The sequence below is a fragment of the Ursus maritimus genome, unplaced genomic scaffold (assembly GCF_017311325.1).
Source record: "Ursus maritimus isolate PB19 unplaced genomic scaffold, ASM1731132v1 scaffold_2, whole genome shotgun sequence".
Taxonomy (NCBI): Eukaryota; Metazoa; Chordata; class Mammalia; order Carnivora; family Ursidae; genus Ursus; species Ursus maritimus.
The window spans coordinates 75,837,292-75,855,318 of record NW_024424452.1 but is presented as its reverse complement, the minus strand read 5'-3'; the positions used below and the strand labels follow the sequence as shown (position 1 = coordinate 75,855,318).

The 18,027-nt window shown below is 46.2% G+C and overlaps 1 protein-coding gene across 2 annotated transcripts; it reads left to right on the top strand.

Moving 5' to 3' along the window:
- The first annotated feature begins 54 nt into the window (after nt 1-54).
- Nucleotides 55-18,027, top strand: LOC103667948 (eEF1A lysine and N-terminal methyltransferase-like). Of its 2 annotated transcripts, none has more exons than XM_040636204.1 (6): nt 55-493; nt 2,319-2,486; nt 3,735-3,950; nt 6,664-6,795; nt 13,729-13,801; nt 17,617-18,027. In XM_040636204.1, the coding sequence occupies exons 2-5, from the start codon at nt 2,441-2,443 to the stop codon at nt 13,797-13,799; spliced, it is 465 nt and encodes a 154-aa protein (XP_040492138.1). In that variant the 5' UTR covers nt 55-493; nt 2,319-2,440; the 3' UTR covers nt 13,800-13,801; nt 17,617-18,027. The 2 variants fall into 2 exon arrangements, with proteins under 2 accessions (XP_040492138.1, XP_040492137.1); XM_040636203.1 differs by having other exon boundaries at nt 17,564-18,027.

Genomic DNA, 18,027 nt, shown 5'->3' with positions numbered 1-18,027 from the left:
GGGAGGGTCTGGGTGGCCAACCAATCGCGACGCCTGGTACCCGGATATGATTGCTGCGTCTGCAACCCCGCTCTGAGGGAGTGTGAGGGGCTCGGCACGTGGGGCTGGGTGTGTGAGCTGGGCGGACGGGTGACCGGGTATTAGGTTCAGTGTCTCGCGCGTGGGGCTGACGTGTGAGCTCATCCCTGGGGTTTTGAGCGAGGGATAAGTCAGTGTGGTTGTCTGTCGTGGGAAGAACAGCACGGCAGGGTGCCGGTGCCGGCGTGTGTGGAAGCCCCACCGATGGTAGCTCAGAGGGCGAGTAGCAGAGTCGTGAGGACGCAGCTCGGACAGTGACAGTATGAACCTCTTACCCAAGAGCTCCAGGGAGTTCGGCTCCGTCGACTACTGGGAGAGGTTCTTCCAGCAGCGGGGAAAGAGAGCTTTCGAGTGGTATGGGAGCTACCTGGAGCTGTGCGGGGTGCTGCACAAGTACATCAAACCCAGGGAGAAGGTGAGCGCGGCCTGGCGTCCTGCGTGTGTGCTCGGGAATGTGCGGACTGAGAGCTTTAACCCCGCGCTTGGAGATAGCGACCGGCCGGATCTGACAAAAGCACATGGGGCCCATGTTTTCCGGCGAAAAGGCCGTTTTGAAATGTTGCCAGACCTCCTGCCTCAGCCCATCCTTGAGTTCGTAATCTCACTGGAAGGGTGACTTTAGTCGTGCAACGAGCTGTGGCCTCCCAGAGCCGCGGTGTGCGTTCTGTCACTGTCCCTCCCCGTAAAGCAGGTAATACCTGTGGCTTTACTGAGACGGGGGTCTGTAGACGGAACGGGTGTTGCTGGCGCACTGAATTTCAGGCGCCGCGCTCAGCCCATAAGCAGCAAGAGCCGGAAGGCACGTCCCAGGGTGACGACTGCTGAGTACAATGCTAGGGCTTTGATGGAGTGCAGTGTCCTGGAGCTGGGGAAGAAAGAGGCGTAGAAAGGTAACTTCCGTGGGGGATGCTCTGAGTGCCAAGACCGATGCTGGGTGCTGTGTGTGTGTGTTCCTTCAACAGCTGAAATCTCATAATAACTTTGTAAGGTTCATTCATTGTATTGACTGGAAACAGGCTCTGGGCACCAGTTTCTTGCCCAACAGCGTAGGTATAGTGAGTGGTCACATGGGAGTTTAAACTCAGCCCCCTCCAGTCCAAGACTTACCCACTTCCCACCAGGCTTTTCCAGAGATGGTGACATTGGGGCCTAATTTTGAGGGACCAGTGGGCGATAGCTCCACAGAGAGGGAGGCAACAACTTGTGTTTAGGTTTGGCTTTTGAAAATGACAGAATAAAGGCACTTGGGTGGCTCAGTGCATTACTCAGTATAATCAATTCAAAAATCAGTGTATTGAGTAAAAAATGCACATCTGGTTACTCTATATCAGAGGGAAACTAGTGGGGCCTTTATAGGATTTCTCCCCTTTGTTGAGCACTTGTGATTTCCTCATCCTGCAGGGCTGTGTGTATTGCCATCTGTATGGTACAGTAAATGGCGATAGGTGTTGGAGACAGGCAGTCCCAGGTTCACATCCTGACTGCACCTCCTGCTGTTTCTGGGGCTAATTATTAACTCTTCAGATCCTCGGTTTTTCATCTGCCTAACATGGGTATTATAAGGTTGTTGTAAGAGTTACATAACTAGAAGTCCTAGTATAGTAATTGGCACGGAGGAGGTAATTACTGACTTTAAGTCCTACTTCTCTGAAAGGATTTATAAATAAACTTGTCCTGTTAGTGGCCTTCTATTTCTCAGTGTAAAGGGGCTAGGACTCCTCAGTTCAGTTTTCCTAGGGTTTTGGGTGCGATTTGCCACCTTTCCCTTTTTTTTTTTTTTTTTAAGAATTTATTTGAGAGAAAGCAGAAACGGGGGGAGGGATAGATGGGGAAGCAGACTCCCAAGGAGAAGGGAAGCCCGATGTGGGGGTCAATCCTGACACCCTGAGATCATGACCTGAGCTGAAGGCAGACATTTAACTGACTGAGCCACCTAGGTGCCCCACTTTTCTGAGTTTTTGGTGTGCAGTGGTAGTGTGAAATGTTTAACAGCTGTGTTTTCAGGGGGAAAGAAAAACCCTAATATGTACTGTTTGCCGATTTCTGTGGCATAAAAATGGCCACCACAGGCAGATTTCAAAGAACCAACATGTCAACCAAGTCACAAAATTTGTGTATATTTAGCAGTTGGGTTCTTGAGTCGAATCAAGCTGGCTACAGCACAGTGCTGCTGGTATGGCTTGCTTTCCACGGACGAGAGTGCTAAGCATAGGACCTCATCATCTCTCTCTCTCATTTAGCCCAGAAGAAACGGAAAAAGGACAGGAAGAAGCAGCGGCCTGCTGACACTCCAGAGGACCTCCCTGCAGCCCCAGGGCAGTCCATTGACAAGAGTTACCTGTGCTGTGAACACCACAAAGCAATGATTGCCGGCCTTGCCCTGCTCAGAAACCCGGAGCTGCTCCTGGGTGAGGGAGACGCCGCTGCCTTCCACAGGAGGGGGCGTGTAAGATTACAGCTGTCTTGTGGCTTGAGCACAGCGATTACAGACCAACACATGCACATATCTTCATAGTTTTCTTCTTCCCAATCTTCTTCTAAGTTAATAAACATCCAGTAACTTTTCCTCAAACTCAAATTGTAATCTCGAAATGGCTGCACGTGTGGAAGTCTAAATGTTTTCTTTATTCGTTTATTTAAAATATTAAAGTATGAAATGTATTCAGTGAGATACATGAAATACACAGATTTTAAGTTGTTCAGTTTGATGAGTGTTTGCATATGTGTCTACCCATGTAACCAGAGGGAATATTTAAAAATCTTGATTCCAGAAATTCCTGTGCACTTGAGAAGAATTTCTGGTTTCAGTAATGCATTATTTGAGCACCAGATGCAATTGTTTCTTGAATTTCTACTTAAATAAAAAATCTATAAGTAGAACAATTATAACATTGTTTCTAATAATAAGTTTGGATCTGGCCACAGTAGCAAAAATGTTTATTTTTCTGTCTAGGCTTGTAACTGTTCACCCAAAGTCCTGAGGATGTCTTACTGAAACACCCTGTACTCTTGGCCTATCTTGGTGTCGATGTATGTCCCTAGAGTCTCAGTTCTTACGCTAATCCTCAGATATTAATCCCACATTTAATGTCTCCTTTCAGTGATTCTTTCTTGTTTCTTGTTTTGTTCTGTCTGCCTGTGGTTGCTGAGGTTTCTTTGTACTTAGAACTAGGATTTGGGCCTTTGTTTTCCCGTGATTTCTGGAACCTGGATGGATTGCCTTCATTTGGCTGATGTGTCTGAGAAGGCAGTTGTGGCCTTTGAGTTGAAAGCTGGGCAGAGGGCATTGCATCTACGTTGCCTTGTGATCATGAGCGAGATGTTGGCCGTTGTCCCTTCCAATTCCTAGGGGAAGTCTAATAATGCTTATGGTGGGGAATCTTGGCACAATGTCAGCTGAGTGCTTTGGGTCTGTTGTAATAGCACACTGGTTCAGCCTCTAGGTCTAGTAAAGGAAGGATTGTGAGGCCAGGGTTGAGTTTTCAGATGTCAGGTTGGCCCCTAAATTTCTGGGATGAGACAGAAAGGCTAGGCCTCTAAATCTTGTATCCCTTGGGTAGAGCCAGTAATCCAACTCCCTCCCTTGCCCTCCCCAAGGCTGGTACAAAACTTTGAGTGAGCAGATCGTCAAATGATGCTTTATTTCTTTATTGCAGAGACCCCACTGGCATTGTTGGTGGTAGGCCTGGGTGGGGGCAGCCTCCCCCTGTTCGTCCACGATCATTTCCCGAAGTCCTGCATTGATGCTGTGGAGATCGACCCCTCCATGTTGGAAGTGGCCACCCAGTGGTTTGGCTTCTCCCAGAGTGAACGGATGAAGGTCCATATTGCAGATGGCCTGGACTATATTACCAGCCTGGCGGGAAGAGAAGGTATGGCTATTGGAGAATTTGGAGGGGTGTTGAAGGAAAGTCATCCAAAGTCTGTAGATCTGCGAGGGCCTTTAGAATTCATCTCGAACAATTAGCATTGTCCCGTCTTTCACCCTTTTTTGTTCATTCATTGGTTGATGTATTGACTCAGTGAATCTAGAGTGCCAGCCATGTGCTCAGCACTGTGCTAGGAGTTGGGGTACAGCAGCAAGTAAAACCAACCATTTCTGCCCTTGGGGTGCTAACCGATCAGTGGGCTTTTCTCGTGGTTCTCTTCTGACTGTGTGTCCTTGCCACATCCTTATCTTCCCAAGGCACCTAAGGTCTGTAGCCGGGTGAGAAAAAGGGGAAGAAAAGTTGGGGTGTGTGTTGGAAGTTGTTTTTTCAATCTTTCAGCTGGGGAGAGAGCCAAACAGCATTCATGTAGGTCAGTGTTTGTACACCTGAGGGCATTGGGCAGTGTCTGCAGACATGTGTTTGGTCCTTATAACCGCAGGGTATGGGTGCTTCTGACCGCGAGTGAGTAGAGACCAGAGATTCTGCTAAACATCCTGCGGTGCACAGGACAGCCACCCCTGCCAGTGATCTGACCCCAAGTGTCAGTAGTGCTGAGGGTGAGAAATCCTGAAGCACATGCTACTCAGCGTGCTCCTTTTGACACTTTATATGTAGGCTCCTGGAGACTGGTGCTTCCCTGAGCATGAGTCCCTCAGGGAGAAGTCAGTCAGGTTGGTTCAGTTTTACGTGAACCTAGTGAGCTCAGGCCACCCACCCTTCCTGGTCTGCCCATTCCATAACTGATCCTCTGGTTCTCACTGGATCAGAGCATCTCCCAGGTAGGGTGTTGCAAAGTAGGATACCCGGGGTGAGTACTTTGGTGCTGGGATGGACAGATGGTACAGGAATTGTAATTGCACACTGAACTTAAGTATGTCAGAGTTTCACAGGTTACCTCTCTGAGGCTGGGGCCAGGGTGGGGGCCCAGACCCAACACAGTTAATACATGGGAATTTAAAACTGTGCTAGGCTCATGGCAGTCTGTGATATGTGGCCATCATTACTGCCCATCAGTCAGTTTTGAACAGCCTGGTGATCATCTCTAACAACCACCTTCCAGATTATTAGAGGGCTCATTGCTACAAATGTGGGCATGGTTGTCCTTAGGCTTTGATGAGCCAACATGTTCTGCTCTGTAAGAAACCAACACAAGATTTGTGCCATGGCAGAATGGGCATGCAATAGTCCTATGTCAATATTTATTAATTATTGAATAATCATTATCATAGTCTCAAAAGTTTGCTCAAAGTCAGTAGCATTGCAGGCTTAACCCTTGTAGAAACTATTTCTGTTATAGCAACGAGTGCATCCGATGCATCATCAGTTCTTTCTCGTGCGTTTAGCAAAATCTTTCTTGAGCCAGTGTTCTGCACAAAAGATTCACAACAGTCATGTTTCAGTTTTGAAAAGGAAAGAAAACTTTATTATTTATTACAGAAACCTAATTGAAACAGAAAAGTGATCTACACATAGATGAAAATAATAGTAGACAATAAATGAAAATAAGGCAAAGCTACATCAGATCAGGTATTTACAACATCCGACCTCATCAGCTGGGGAAGCCCTGGGGAAACAGCCAGGCTGGAGTCCTGATTGAGAGGCCTGGGGGGAGCATCCGCCCATCAGGTGAGACTTGCAACTGACCATCCCCATAAAGGCCATAATTATAGGGCAAATGACAGGGTTTGAAGTTAAACATTTACTTGCCTATGTGCAGTTTGGAACCAGCTGCATTTCCATGTTATCATGTTTCTGTATTTTCAAGGAGCCTGGGCTGTGTGTGTCTGCCTCCTCTCCCTGATTCCATGCCTAGGGGCAGCCCAGCCTGGAGCAGGAGTGGATGTGAGACAAGATATGTAGTTCTTGGAATCTAGAACAGAAGGGCCAGTTCTGACCGAGAAGCCAGATATTTTATTTTAAACAACTGGGTTGTCAAGGTTATTCACACAGCATGAGTCTCACAAATAGCATTCCTTAGCCTGCCTGTGTATGTGCAGGTCCAGGTGGTCGGTTATGGGGGACAAATCATAAAAACATTTATCCATACAGAACAGCCAGCTATTGTTCAAGTACTAGAAAAGATACACTAACTTTAATTTGAGAACATTTTCTCCTACAACCATTTGCTGGGTCAGCCCTTAAAGGCTTAGGCAGCTGCTTTGCCTAAATCAATAGTTCTTAACTCTGCCTGTATTTAGAATTACCTGGGAGTTTAAGAAAAAATACCTGAGGCTTCCTGTTTCCCCTCCCACCTGTTCCTTCCCACACCAGGATTTTTTGACCCTGAAATATTGAAGTATTTCGAATAGTCCCAGGTGACTCTGATGTTCTGCTGAGATTAAAAATTACTTGTTAGATGGACTCTTAACGAAGTAGTAATCATGCTAGCGTGGATCCCATGAATGTGTGTGCTTTCGAAGGTGCTTTTAAATCTGGAAAAGATCAGGTAAATGCCCTGTTTGTCATGTGGATGCTCACAGCAGAACCCGATTGACAATGATCTCCTGGACAGTGACGTCAGTGCCCTTACAGAAAAACCACAGCCTCCATGTCATCCTTCTGACTGAGCCGCCTGCGGCCACCACAGGTCACAGGGGAGATATGGGTAGGAATGTAAATGGTGTTAGACAAAGACTTGTTTGCTTCTCTTTCCCAGCACCGCCCCACTACAATGTCGTCACCTTTGATGCCGACAGTAAGAACCCAACACTGGGAATGAGTTGTCCACCACCAGCTTTTGTGGACCAGCCTTTCCTGCAGAAGGTTAAAAGCATCTTGACTCCTAAAGGTAGGAAATACAAATGGTTGGGGAGGGAGGAAGGATGGTTTCTTTAAAAATTTTCTTTTTAATGAAAAACACACATGTCATAAGTATGTAGCTCGATGAATTTCCCCAAATTGAACACACCCGTTTTACTCTTATCAAACACAGAACATTTGCAGCCCCCCCAGAAAGTCCACCTCTTACCTCCTTCCAGTAACTCCTGCTCCTCTCAAGGATAACCCCTACCCTAACTTCAGTCAATATAGCTTAGTTTTGCCCATTTTTGTTCTTTGTATAAATGGAATCTTACAGAATGTATTCTCTAAGTGTTTTTTTCTTTCATTAACATGATCTTTGTTTCATCAATAGTGTGTACATTTTTCCTTTATAGTGTGGTCTCTGTTATGTGACTATACCACATTCATTTCTCCATTCTGTCATTGATATTTAGATTGTTTCCCTTTTGGGGCTTTTTTTTTTTTTTTAAGATTTTATTTATTTATTTGTGAGCAAGAGAGGGAACACAAGCAGGGGGAGTGGGAGCGGGAGAAGCAGGCTTCCCGATGAACAGGTAGCCTGATGCGGGCTCAATCCCAGGACTCTGGGATCATGACCTGAGCTGAAGTCAGACACTTAATGACTGAGCCACCCAGGCACCTCCCTTTCGGGGCTTTTATAAGTAGTGCCTGCCCTGGTGATGAAGTCCAGACTCCTCCATCTCTGCCCCCAAAAGGAACCTGCGCATTTGGAAAGGTTGTTGCTTGCTGTGAAAATGAGACGTGCCTCCCAACCCCTCAGAGCCTGCACCAGTGACCTGGTGTCACCAGACACTGGCCTTTATCCATGTCTCTTCTCCCCTGACTTCCTCAGATGGCTTAGGTGCGGTATGCAACCAGGTAGTCTGCACCTGGGGCCCTCCAGGCCTGGGGAGTTCCGGTTGGTCTCAAAGTACCTGCCAGGCCTCCAGTCCTGTAGGAGCCCACTAGCCCCCAGCAGACCTTTTTCAGGGTGCTGCTTTCTTTGGACAGCTGTCAGTCCCCCTTTGGAACGGCTGCCAGAGAGCCCCGGCCTTGCCAGTAATGAGGCCTCCAGGTGTGTCTTGTTGAACACTGCCCCAGGTGGTGGCCACCTGGCAATCCAGACACCCTCCAGCTTTCCCTTCAGGGCTATTGTGCACAGTGGAGCCGGTTGCATCTGGGATTTATACAAATGCCTTGTAGCCAGGACAGCCTGTTTTCCGGCTGCTTCTCTAGACACTTGCCCTCCTCCCGGCCTCTGCCCTGACTTGCACAGCTCGAGCATGTGCACTATGAGCCCTCCAGGCCTGTGGAGCTCCTGCTTGTGCACAATACCTGCTGAGGCTTGTGGGCGTAGGGATCCCAGCCCCAAAAGGCTTCTGAAGCAGCACCTGGAAACTGAAGTCAGCCACTCCAGCTTGGGACTGGCTGCCTGACCGGGTTGCTGGCTTCTCCACCACTCAGTAGTGCCAGATGTGTCTTACTGGAGGGTAGCACCACTGCTGGTGGGGTCTGGGGTCCACGCTCTAGCCCCAACCCAGTGGGGCAGGCCATTTTTCTCCAGCTCTGCCTTCTGGGGAAGTATGAGCATCAACGTAGGATAAGGCTTAGAATGAGGCAAATGCCAAAGGCCCCAGATAGCCCCCTTTTCTGAGCCAAGCCTGTTTTGTCATTTTGTTCCTCTTAGCTGCCACCTCATCTGCAACCTATTAGCAAGCCTTGGTCTTCAGGGAACTTCCCAGGCCCCCAAAGTTCTGGATGGTCCTTGGCAACTGAATGGGCTCAGGGTGTGAAGAGCTTATACCCTGAAAAATATTTCTTAGGCTCCTTTTGATACTGGGAACTTTCAGTCCCCATTTGGACCAACTAGTTGATTGTGTCCTGGGCTCCTCCAACAGTCAAGCCTTTCAGGTGTCTTTGTTGGGTTATCCTCTGTGACTTACTCATACCTGCCCTTGCAAGGCAGTCCAAATTTTTCTAGCTCTGCCTTCAGTGGGAACTTTGATATTTTGAATGTTTGTGCTTGGAATTAGGCAGAGTTTTCCCACATCTGAAAGCGGGCACCAGCTACACGGCCTTTGCAGGCACTTTCCCTGTGCTGGGTGCACAGTATGCACTTGGTCATCCCAGGGACTGCAGCTGTACCCATACAGGCCTGTGGGCATCTTAGTGAAGAACCATGTGCTCAGCCTCCAAAGTGGTAAGATCTCACACCCCAGAAACCATTATGAGGTGTGAGCTTTAAACTTGAAACACTGAGTTCAGATTTGGACTGACTGCATGATTAGGTTTCCTGTTTCTTTGGTAATCAGTGCTCCCTGATGTGTCCTTTTGGGAAATACCCAGGCCGCCTCACCAGATGCAGCCCTGGCATAGAATCTAGAGCTTTCCTGCTTTGTCTTCAAGGGGAATATTTACATTTTTTGAAATTACAGCTTGGAATAAAGCAAATGTCAATATCCCCAAATAGTCCTCTTCTTCGACCTTGCTTACCAGACATTGCTTTGTTTTAGGTCTTCTACTATCTTGAGTTTGTGCTATCTATGCCCTGACAGCTGGCCTTGGACTGCCAGGGCTACTCCAGGCCTATGGAGCTTTGGCCAGATCTCAGCCACCTGAATGTCCTCAGGGTGAAGCAATCTCTCACCCAAAATTTTTCAGCAATGGAGCTTTAAACTGGTAATCCTCCCATTGATACTTGTTGTCTGATGGTATCACAGGATTCTCCAGCAAGCAAGGCTCCTTGGTGTCTGTTATAGGAGGTTACCCAGACCATCTTGTCTTGGCAAGGAAGTCCCTATTCCCCCAGCTTTACTTCTAGGAGTATAATACTCATTTGTGTAAGTTAAACTTTATTAGGCAGATGCCATGTATCCCTGTTAGCCCAGTCTGTGTCCTGTCCTTTCGAGACACTTACTCTGTCCCACGTTTCTGGCTTCCCTGACTTAAGCAACCTGTGCATGCTAAGTACATCCCCTGTTTGCTGCCCTAGGGCAGCTGGAGCCCTCCAGGCCTGTAGAGCTAGGGCCCATCTTCAACCACCTGCACTGGAATGAACCCACCCACTGAAAATTACTTGGAGGCAGTTGCTGAAAAGGGTGGTTGTCAGTCCCCATGTGGACTATCTGCTAGGGTCCCTGGCTTCTATAGCAGTCAGGGTTCTCAGGTGCTCCTGTTGGAGGATACCCCCAACAACCCATCAGATTCAGCCCTGGCAAGGCAGTCCAGATAACTCTAGCTCTACCTCCAGTGGTGGTATGCACATTTGTGTAGGTTAGGTTGGAATTAGGCAGATACCTTGTAATCCCAAGAGTCCGTTTCTACAACTCAGTCTTTTGGACACTTGCCCTGTTTTAGGTTCCTGGCTACCCTCACCTTTCGTTCTGACACATGGATAGTGTGTACCCCATCAGCTGCCTTTAGGCAGCGGGAACCCTTAAGGTATGTGGGTCTAGGGCCCATCCAGAACCATCTGCATTACCACAAGGGGAGGGAGCCCACCCACTGAAAATTGCTCTGAGCTAGCTGCTGAAATGAATGTAAATCAGGCTCCATGTGGTGTTGCTATTTGAAGGGACCCCAGGCTTTTCTAAGAACTAAGACTCCCAGGTATCTCTTAATGGAGGATACCTTGTTCTGTTTGTTCATACCTCTCCATCATGAGATAGTTGAAAAAACTCCAGCTCTGCCATCGTGGGGGATATTCCACAATTTGTAGGTAGGTCTTGTTATTAGGCTGATATTTGGTACTCCTAGGAGCCTGCTTCTGTGACCTGGCCTCTTTAGCATGCAATCCATTCCAGGTTTCTTGCTACCCTGACCTGCTCGGCCCGTGGACGTGCTGTCCACACTATCAGCCTGTCTTGTGCATCTCTGGCCAAGCCCAACCACAACATAGCCTCCTGCATGGAGGAAGCCCACCTCCACCAAATTCTTCAAAGGGGGCAGCTGCAAATGGATGACAGTCCCCATTTAGACTGGCTGCCTGCTGGCATCCCGGGTTTCTCCAGTGACCGGGGCTCCCAGGTGTCTCTTATTGGAGGATGTCCTGGACAGACTGCTTGGGTGCTCCATGGCAGGCCGGTTGAATAATCTGTAGGTCTACCTTCATGGAGAATTCCCTTTTGGGCTTGTAGGGCTTTCAGTTAGGCAGAAACCCTATCCCCGAAGAGTTTGCTCCTATGCTGTAGCATCTCCTGCCCCATGTCCTGTTCCAGATCCCTGGCTTCCCTGAACAGCACTGCATATGCATATGCTATGCACACATTTAGCAGGCTTTGGACAGCAGGGCCCTAGAGTCACAGAGAGCTAGGACTGGACCCAACTCTCTGCATACCCTCCAGGAAGGAATGAGTCCACCCCCCAACAATCACACTAGGGCAACAGATTGATAACCGTCCGCATTTGTGCTTGCTACTTGATCAGGCTCTGGCTTCTCTAGCAAGCAGGGATCCCAAGTGTCTCCTACTGGAGGTACACCTGCCAGACACCCAGCCCACACTGACAGAAGGAATGCAGTATGCTCCAGCTCTGTCTTCAGGGGCAATACATGTATTTGTGTAGCCTAAGACTTAAAATTAAGCCCATTCCTTCTTCTTTACACGTCTACACTTGTGTCGGCCTCTTGACCCTTGCTACATTCCAGATCCCTGGCAACCCTGAACTCCTCACCACATACATACACAGTACACACCCCTATAGCAGGCTGTGGGTAGCCCGGGCTGACCTGGGACACTGCCGTCCCTCAACCACCTGCATGCCTCCAGCTTGGAGGGAGCCCACCCCCAGAAATCACTCTAAGGCAGCTGCAAATTGGCAACAGTCAGTCCCCATTTGGACTTCCTTCTTGATCCAGTCCCGGGCTGCTTTTGCAACCAGGGCTTCCAGGTATCTCTTACTGGAGGATATGTGAACTAGCTGCCCAGCCCACCCTGGCAGGGTAGTCCAGTTTCCTCCTCTGCCTTCATGAGGAATATGTGTGTTTGTGTAGGCTAGGGCTTATAGTTATGCCCATACCTTGTTTCACAAGAGCTTGATCCTGTGATCTTGTCTTTCCAGACCCATACCCTGGTCAAGATCCCTGGCACCCTTAAATGTACTGTGCCCATATGTGCAGGATGTATCCCTTCAGCAGGCCTCGGGCAGCTAGAACTCTCCACACTGGGGAAGCTAGGTCCAGGCCCCAACCAACTGCATAGCTGCCCAAATAAAGAGAGCCTACCTCCTGAAAAATCACTCTGAAGTAGCAGCTACAAATAGGCAACATTCAGTCCTCATTTGACTTGCTGCCTGTTAGGTCTGGGCTTCTCTAGCCATCAGGGCTCCCAAGTGTCTCTTCTTAATGGCCCCTCCCTAGCAAGTCAGTCGAGCGACCTTGAGCTCTGCTAATCAGAGGAGATTCCTCATTGGGTAGGTTAGGGCTTGTGATTAGGCATAAGCTTTGATCTTCAAAACCTTGCTCTAACCATAACCAGACTTCCCTTGGGGTTTCTTATTGGAGAATTCACCAAACAGCCCAGCCCAACCTGACGAGGTAGTCTAATATACTCCAGTTCTGCTTAAGGGGAATATGAGCATCTGTGCAGGAAGGGCTAGCTGCTAGGCATAGGCCTGTCCCCCAGGAGTGTTCCTATGGGGCAGCCTCTCCAGGTCCATGCCCAGTGGCTGCCTCAGAGTGATTTTAGGGGGCTGGGCTCCCCCCACCCTGAGGCCGGTTCACAGGAGCGGGCTCTTGGGGATACAAGGTTATCTGCCTAATTCCAAGACCTAACCTACACTAATGTCCATGTTCCACAAGAAGGCAGAGCTGGAGGAGTCTTGATGGTGTTGCCACATCAAGGTTGGATAGAGGGCCAGGGTACCCTCCCATAAGAGACAGCTTGGGAGCCCCAAATCCAGGAGAAGCCTGGGGCCCCACCAGGCAGCTAGTCCAAATGGGGACTTACTATCAACACTTTATTTATTTTTTTAAGATTTTATTTATTTATTTGACAGAGAGAGAGACAGCCAGTGAGAGAGGAAACACAAGCAGGGGGAGTGGGAGAGGAAGAAGCAGGCTCCCAGCAGAGGAGCCTGATGTGGGGCTCGATTCCAGAACGCCAGGATCACACCCTGAGCCAAAGGCAGACACTTAACAACTGAGCCACCCAGGCGCCCCTACTGTCAACACTTTAAAGCTGCCACCTCATAGAGAGTTTTGGGCTGTGGGCTTCCTCCACCTTGGAATTACTGAGGTATTTGCCATCCAGTCTGAGCTCCAGAGTCCAGGAAGGCCCCGGGCAGACAAAGACCTGCTGACAGAGTGAGGACTGCGCATGCACAGGCGACAGAGGTCAGGGGAGCCAGGGACCAGGACCAGACAATGTCAGGCAAGGCTGGGTCACAAGAGGGGGCTATTATAGGTACCTGGAATCTACCTAATTCCATGCCTTAACCTAACCAGATGAGGTGGAGGAATCTGGTTTTATGCTCCAAAAAGAGACGCTTAGGAACCTTTTGTTTAGAGAAGCCTGGGAACCATTCTCACAGCCAGTCCGCATGGGGACTGACTGTAGCTCATTTCAGCTTCTGCCTCACAGCGATTTTGGGAGGGTGGGGGGTGGGTTTTCTCCTCATGTGAAATAATGCAGGTGTTGAGGACTGCCCCTTGCTCCACAGGCCTCGAGGGCCCCAGATGCCCAGAGGTGGCTGACAGAGTTCCTACTGTGCAGGTGCAGAAGTCAGGGTAGCCAGGTACCTGGAAGAGGGCAAGTGTACGGAGAGGTCAGATCATGGTGCGGGCTCTTTGGGTTCAAGGTGTATGCCTGATTGTGGCCCGACATTCCCTATGAGGAATATCCCCTGAAGGCAGGCTGGAAGAATCTGCACTCCTCAGAATTTTGCTGACTTCTGAAACTATTTTGGGCTAGGAGGCTGACATGATAAAATCACTGTTTTTCAGAGGCTTTTTGTTCAGCATCTTTATCAGCAGAGATGAGAGTGAATCTTCCTTGGAGAAGGATAATACCATAAAGGTACACTCAATATTTCATTACACTCAATAATTTATACTTAATTTTTAATATGCAATTATTTTATACTCAATAATCAATATTGAATATCAGAAACTATTAGGTGTGCCAAGAAATAAGAGTTTTATGACCTAAAACCAAGAAAAAATAGACAATAGAAGCCAGCCCGTAGGGAATCCAGGATTAGATAAGCAGACAGGGACTCTGATTAAAATGTCCAAAAAAATAGGTGAAACATGGATAATTTCACGAGAATTAGAATCTATTTTTTAATAGAAATTCTGGAACCAAAAGTACAGTAACTGAAGTTAAGTGTAACCTGGGAAATCAGGAAGCAAATGGGGAAATGTGTGTGTGCCCACGGACGTGACATTGACTCAGGGCATGCCTTAGTTGCATCTCTGGAGCATGTTGTCAGTGCCAGGATCCTGAGATCTAGTGCAGACTCAGAGGATTTGTACACACTTAAACCAGACTTTTAAAATATAAGTTCATATATTTGTCTTCGAGTATACTCTCAGGGTGCCTAGCTGGCTCAGTTGGAAGAGCATGCGTCTCTTAATGTTGGGGTCATGAGTTTGAGCCCCATGTTGAGTGTAGAGATTACTTAAGTAAATAAAACTTAAAAAAAAAAAAAAAGAGTATATCCTAAGTACTGTATTGCAGTAAACAAGCTCCAGAACATAAAGATGGGTTCTTTTTTCGAGAATAGTTTCTCAAGAATTCTCCAAACTAATTCCAAGAACAGGTATGTTTTTAAGTTTACTATCATTATGTTCCAAATAATTGGAAAACTCGTTACTGCTCTTTCTATAAAAGATGGGGGAGGGTGGTTCAGTGATTGCCAAAGCGTTTTCTTAAAATTATTCCATAGGGAGTTTGATGCCAGACAGATATCCTATAGTTAATCTCATATGCCGTGTTTCAGACCTGGGGCTACTTAACATTAAAGTATACCTTCTAAGCTGATATGATGAATTCAGAGTCAGAGAAAAGATGCTGTGAATTTTTCTGGTTCATTTTTTTTTTCTTTTAAAATGGGGAGAGTTGTATGCTTAATAAACTCAAAACAATAGCATAACCAGGGCCAGAAGGAAAACTGATTTATTATCAATGTTAAAAGTAGACATGCAATCTACCACAACATAGGGAAAAATTGGATATGACATGGCAGGCCATGGATGATTCAGAATTGTTTTCTAGTTAACACTTGTTTAAATTACTTTGCTTGTTTACACTTTGTAAGTAAGATGCAAAGATAAAGTGCTTTCAAGAAATTCATTATGAAATTCAAATGTAACTTCAGATATACTGATGAGCTGAAATGACTGTGGAATCCCAAAATTAATATTTCAATATTTAAAGGCAATGGTATTGACTGAGGTTTAAAGTAATCAAGCTGCCTCTGTTTACTTTCCTTTCATTTTATTTTTATAAGTCACAAATTTCTACTGCTTGTGTTCTTTTTTCCCCTCCTGTTATCTTGAAATGCCAGAAGAAAACCAATGCCAATAGAATCAATCTATAATAATAATGAAACAGTTCAGAGAAAGAAAATCTATAAAAATGGAAAATTTCTATATTGTTTATAAGGTGACCAAGAGAATGTATAAATATTATTTTATGAAGAGTTTGTGATATTCTTAGGTGCCTGGGAAATGACACAAATATTGAAAGTAAGTGACTTGAAGGTCATTAGGCAAACAACGCCTCCAGGATTCCCATGCCCTGGGAAGGCTAAAACATTTTCTCTTACTATCACTTCCCTTGTTTTCTTTCTTTTGTCTTTTCTGTTCATTCAAAAGCAAGCTTTCAAAAGCATAATCCAGTCATAAATTCATTGTGTGCTTGCCCATGCAAGGTACAATGGAGAATAAAAAGGAATCTAAGACCGCATCCTTGATTTAAAGGAGCAGTCAAAATCACGATTCTAGCCTGTATCTTCGCAGCTGCTGAGCCATCCTTTTGTTCAGTGTATTGCTGAGTTCCACACCTTCTCCATTTTCTTTCCGTTTCTTTAACCTTTTCCATCTCAACACTCCCAATTCCAACACTGCTTCTTTGACCCTTCACATAAGTCCTTGCTTGAGTTTTACTGACCATTTTGAGGTTATTTTGTGAGTTTCCCTAACTTCTCTCTTTTCCATTTCAAAATCACTTTATAGTTTTATCATTTCTCACTTCCTTCCCTCTTGCCTCCAAGAAAGGATTCTGTCTCCATCCTGCCCAGAACTCACCTCTGCTGCTCTTCCAACTCTGATCCTCATTCCTCTGCAGGGGCATCACCCGCCTTTGTTTCTTTTTTGATCTGCATTTCAATCTCACTCGCATCCTTACTCCCCATTCCTAAGTGTAACTTGGTTACTTCCAATCATACTTTGATCTTACTGCTGCTTGAACTAAAACTTCATGTGTTATTTCCCATTACAATTAAATTTCTTGAAAGTGAAATTTATAATCTGTAATTCCACTAAAAAATAACTCTTTCAGTATGGATTCCACATCCATAATGTTACTAAAATACTTCTTGAAAATCAGTAATGGTCTGTGAGTCAACAAATTTAATGGCTTTTTCTAGCCTTCATTCCCACCTTCCTCCACCCCCACCAATTTCTCTGAAACTTTAAAAATTATTATTTTAACAGGTTTTTTAAAGTTTATTTTTTAAGTAATCTCTATACCCAATGTGGGGCTCGAACTCACAACCCCAAGTCAAGAGTCATATGCTCTTCTGACAGAGCCAGCCAGGCACCCCTGAAATTTTTGATGTTAATAACCATTCCTCTTTGTTTTACATTGCCCTGTCTTCATTGTTATGTCTACTTCTCTGACCACTTCTTTTTTTAAATTTTTTTATTAAGTAAACACTCCCCTCAGTGTGGGGCTTGAACTCACCACCTCAAGATCAAGAATCACATGCTCTACTGACTGAGGCAGCCAGGAGCCCCACTCTAACCACTTCTTATTGGCTGCTCTCCTTATCCTCTAATCCCCTCATTGTCCTAAGTGCCCTTTTCCTTGCATAGGCCCCTCCTTGGGTTCTTCTTCATAGAGATGATAGTTGAAGCTGAGGATTCCCATGCTCTGGGAATGCTAAAATACCCCCTCAAAGAAAAGTGTATATAAACAAAAGGGCAGACTTGACCACCTTGCTTTTGTTTTTGCATGGGATTCACTTAGTTGGCAAGAGAGGTAGGAGAAATAGGTCCAAGCGGTCTTAGCAATAGCAGCATTCCTGTATCTATGACCATCCTGTGAGACAGCCCTTCTTCTATAACTGGGGCCCTTGCCTTGTTCTGTTGACCCTTCCCTTCCCTTTTCATACCTATAAATAGTAATGGCTTCTTCTCGTCCTGAGGTATAGCAGCATCTCTGCTTGATTCCCCTTATGGTTTTAATTTGTTAAACTCTAACAAAGTAATTCACTTTTGATACTAATAGATCACCTTAGGCAATTCTTCTATTTGCTAAAGTATTTGTGTGTGTGTGTGTGTGTGTGTGTGTGTGTATAAACACATATACTCCATTGTTCACTTGAATCTATAACTTCACTCAAAATTTTTTTAAGATTTTAAGTAATCTCTACACCGCACATGGGGCTCAAACTCAACCCCGAGATCAAGACTCACAGGTTCTACCAACTGAGCCAGCTAGGTGCCCCTATAATACACTCAATTTTTAATAGTTGCTTAGTCTTGTGTGTCTATGTAAGTTTGTGAAGTCTTGGAAGACAGCTAACACTGTTCACCATCTTTATATCTCCAGACTTTTACAGAATACCTGTCACTTATCTGATGGGTGAATTTTTTACCTTATAGCGCCCAAGATTAGTATTACCATCTTGAGCAAGAAATTAAATTTGTAGTTGACCATCAACAGACTAAAGCCTCCTGAATCAAATGAGATTATCACAAGACATGAGGCCTGACAGATTCCATCATCTCTGCAATGCTTTAAGAATAAACTGCTTGGGGCACCTGGGTGGCTCAACTGTTAAGCGTCTGCCTTTGGCTCAGGTCATGATCCCAGGGTCCTGGGATCTAGCCCCGCATTGGGCTCCCTGCTCGGCGGGAAGCCTCCTTCTCCCTCTCACACTCTCCTTGCTTGTGTTCCCTCTCTCGCTGTCTGTGTCAAATAAATAAATAAAATAAAAAAGAATAAACTGCCTACTTTCTATTATAAGGGCAAATCATGCAGCCCATTTCAATAAAGAATTGATCTCATCTTAA

Coding starts and splice junctions, on each gene's coding strand:
- LOC103667948 (XM_040636204.1), top strand. CDS start 2,441: ATGATTGCCGGCCTTGCCCTGCTCAGAAACCCGGAGCTGCTCCTGG. Junction 3,951..6,663: donor CAGCCTGGCGGGAAGAGAAG/GTATGGCTATTG, acceptor TCTCTTTCCCAG/CACCGCCCCACTACAATGTC. Junction 6,796..13,728: donor AAGCATCTTGACTCCTAAAG/GTAGGAAATACA, acceptor ACTGTTTTTCAG/AGGCTTTTTGTTCAGCATCT.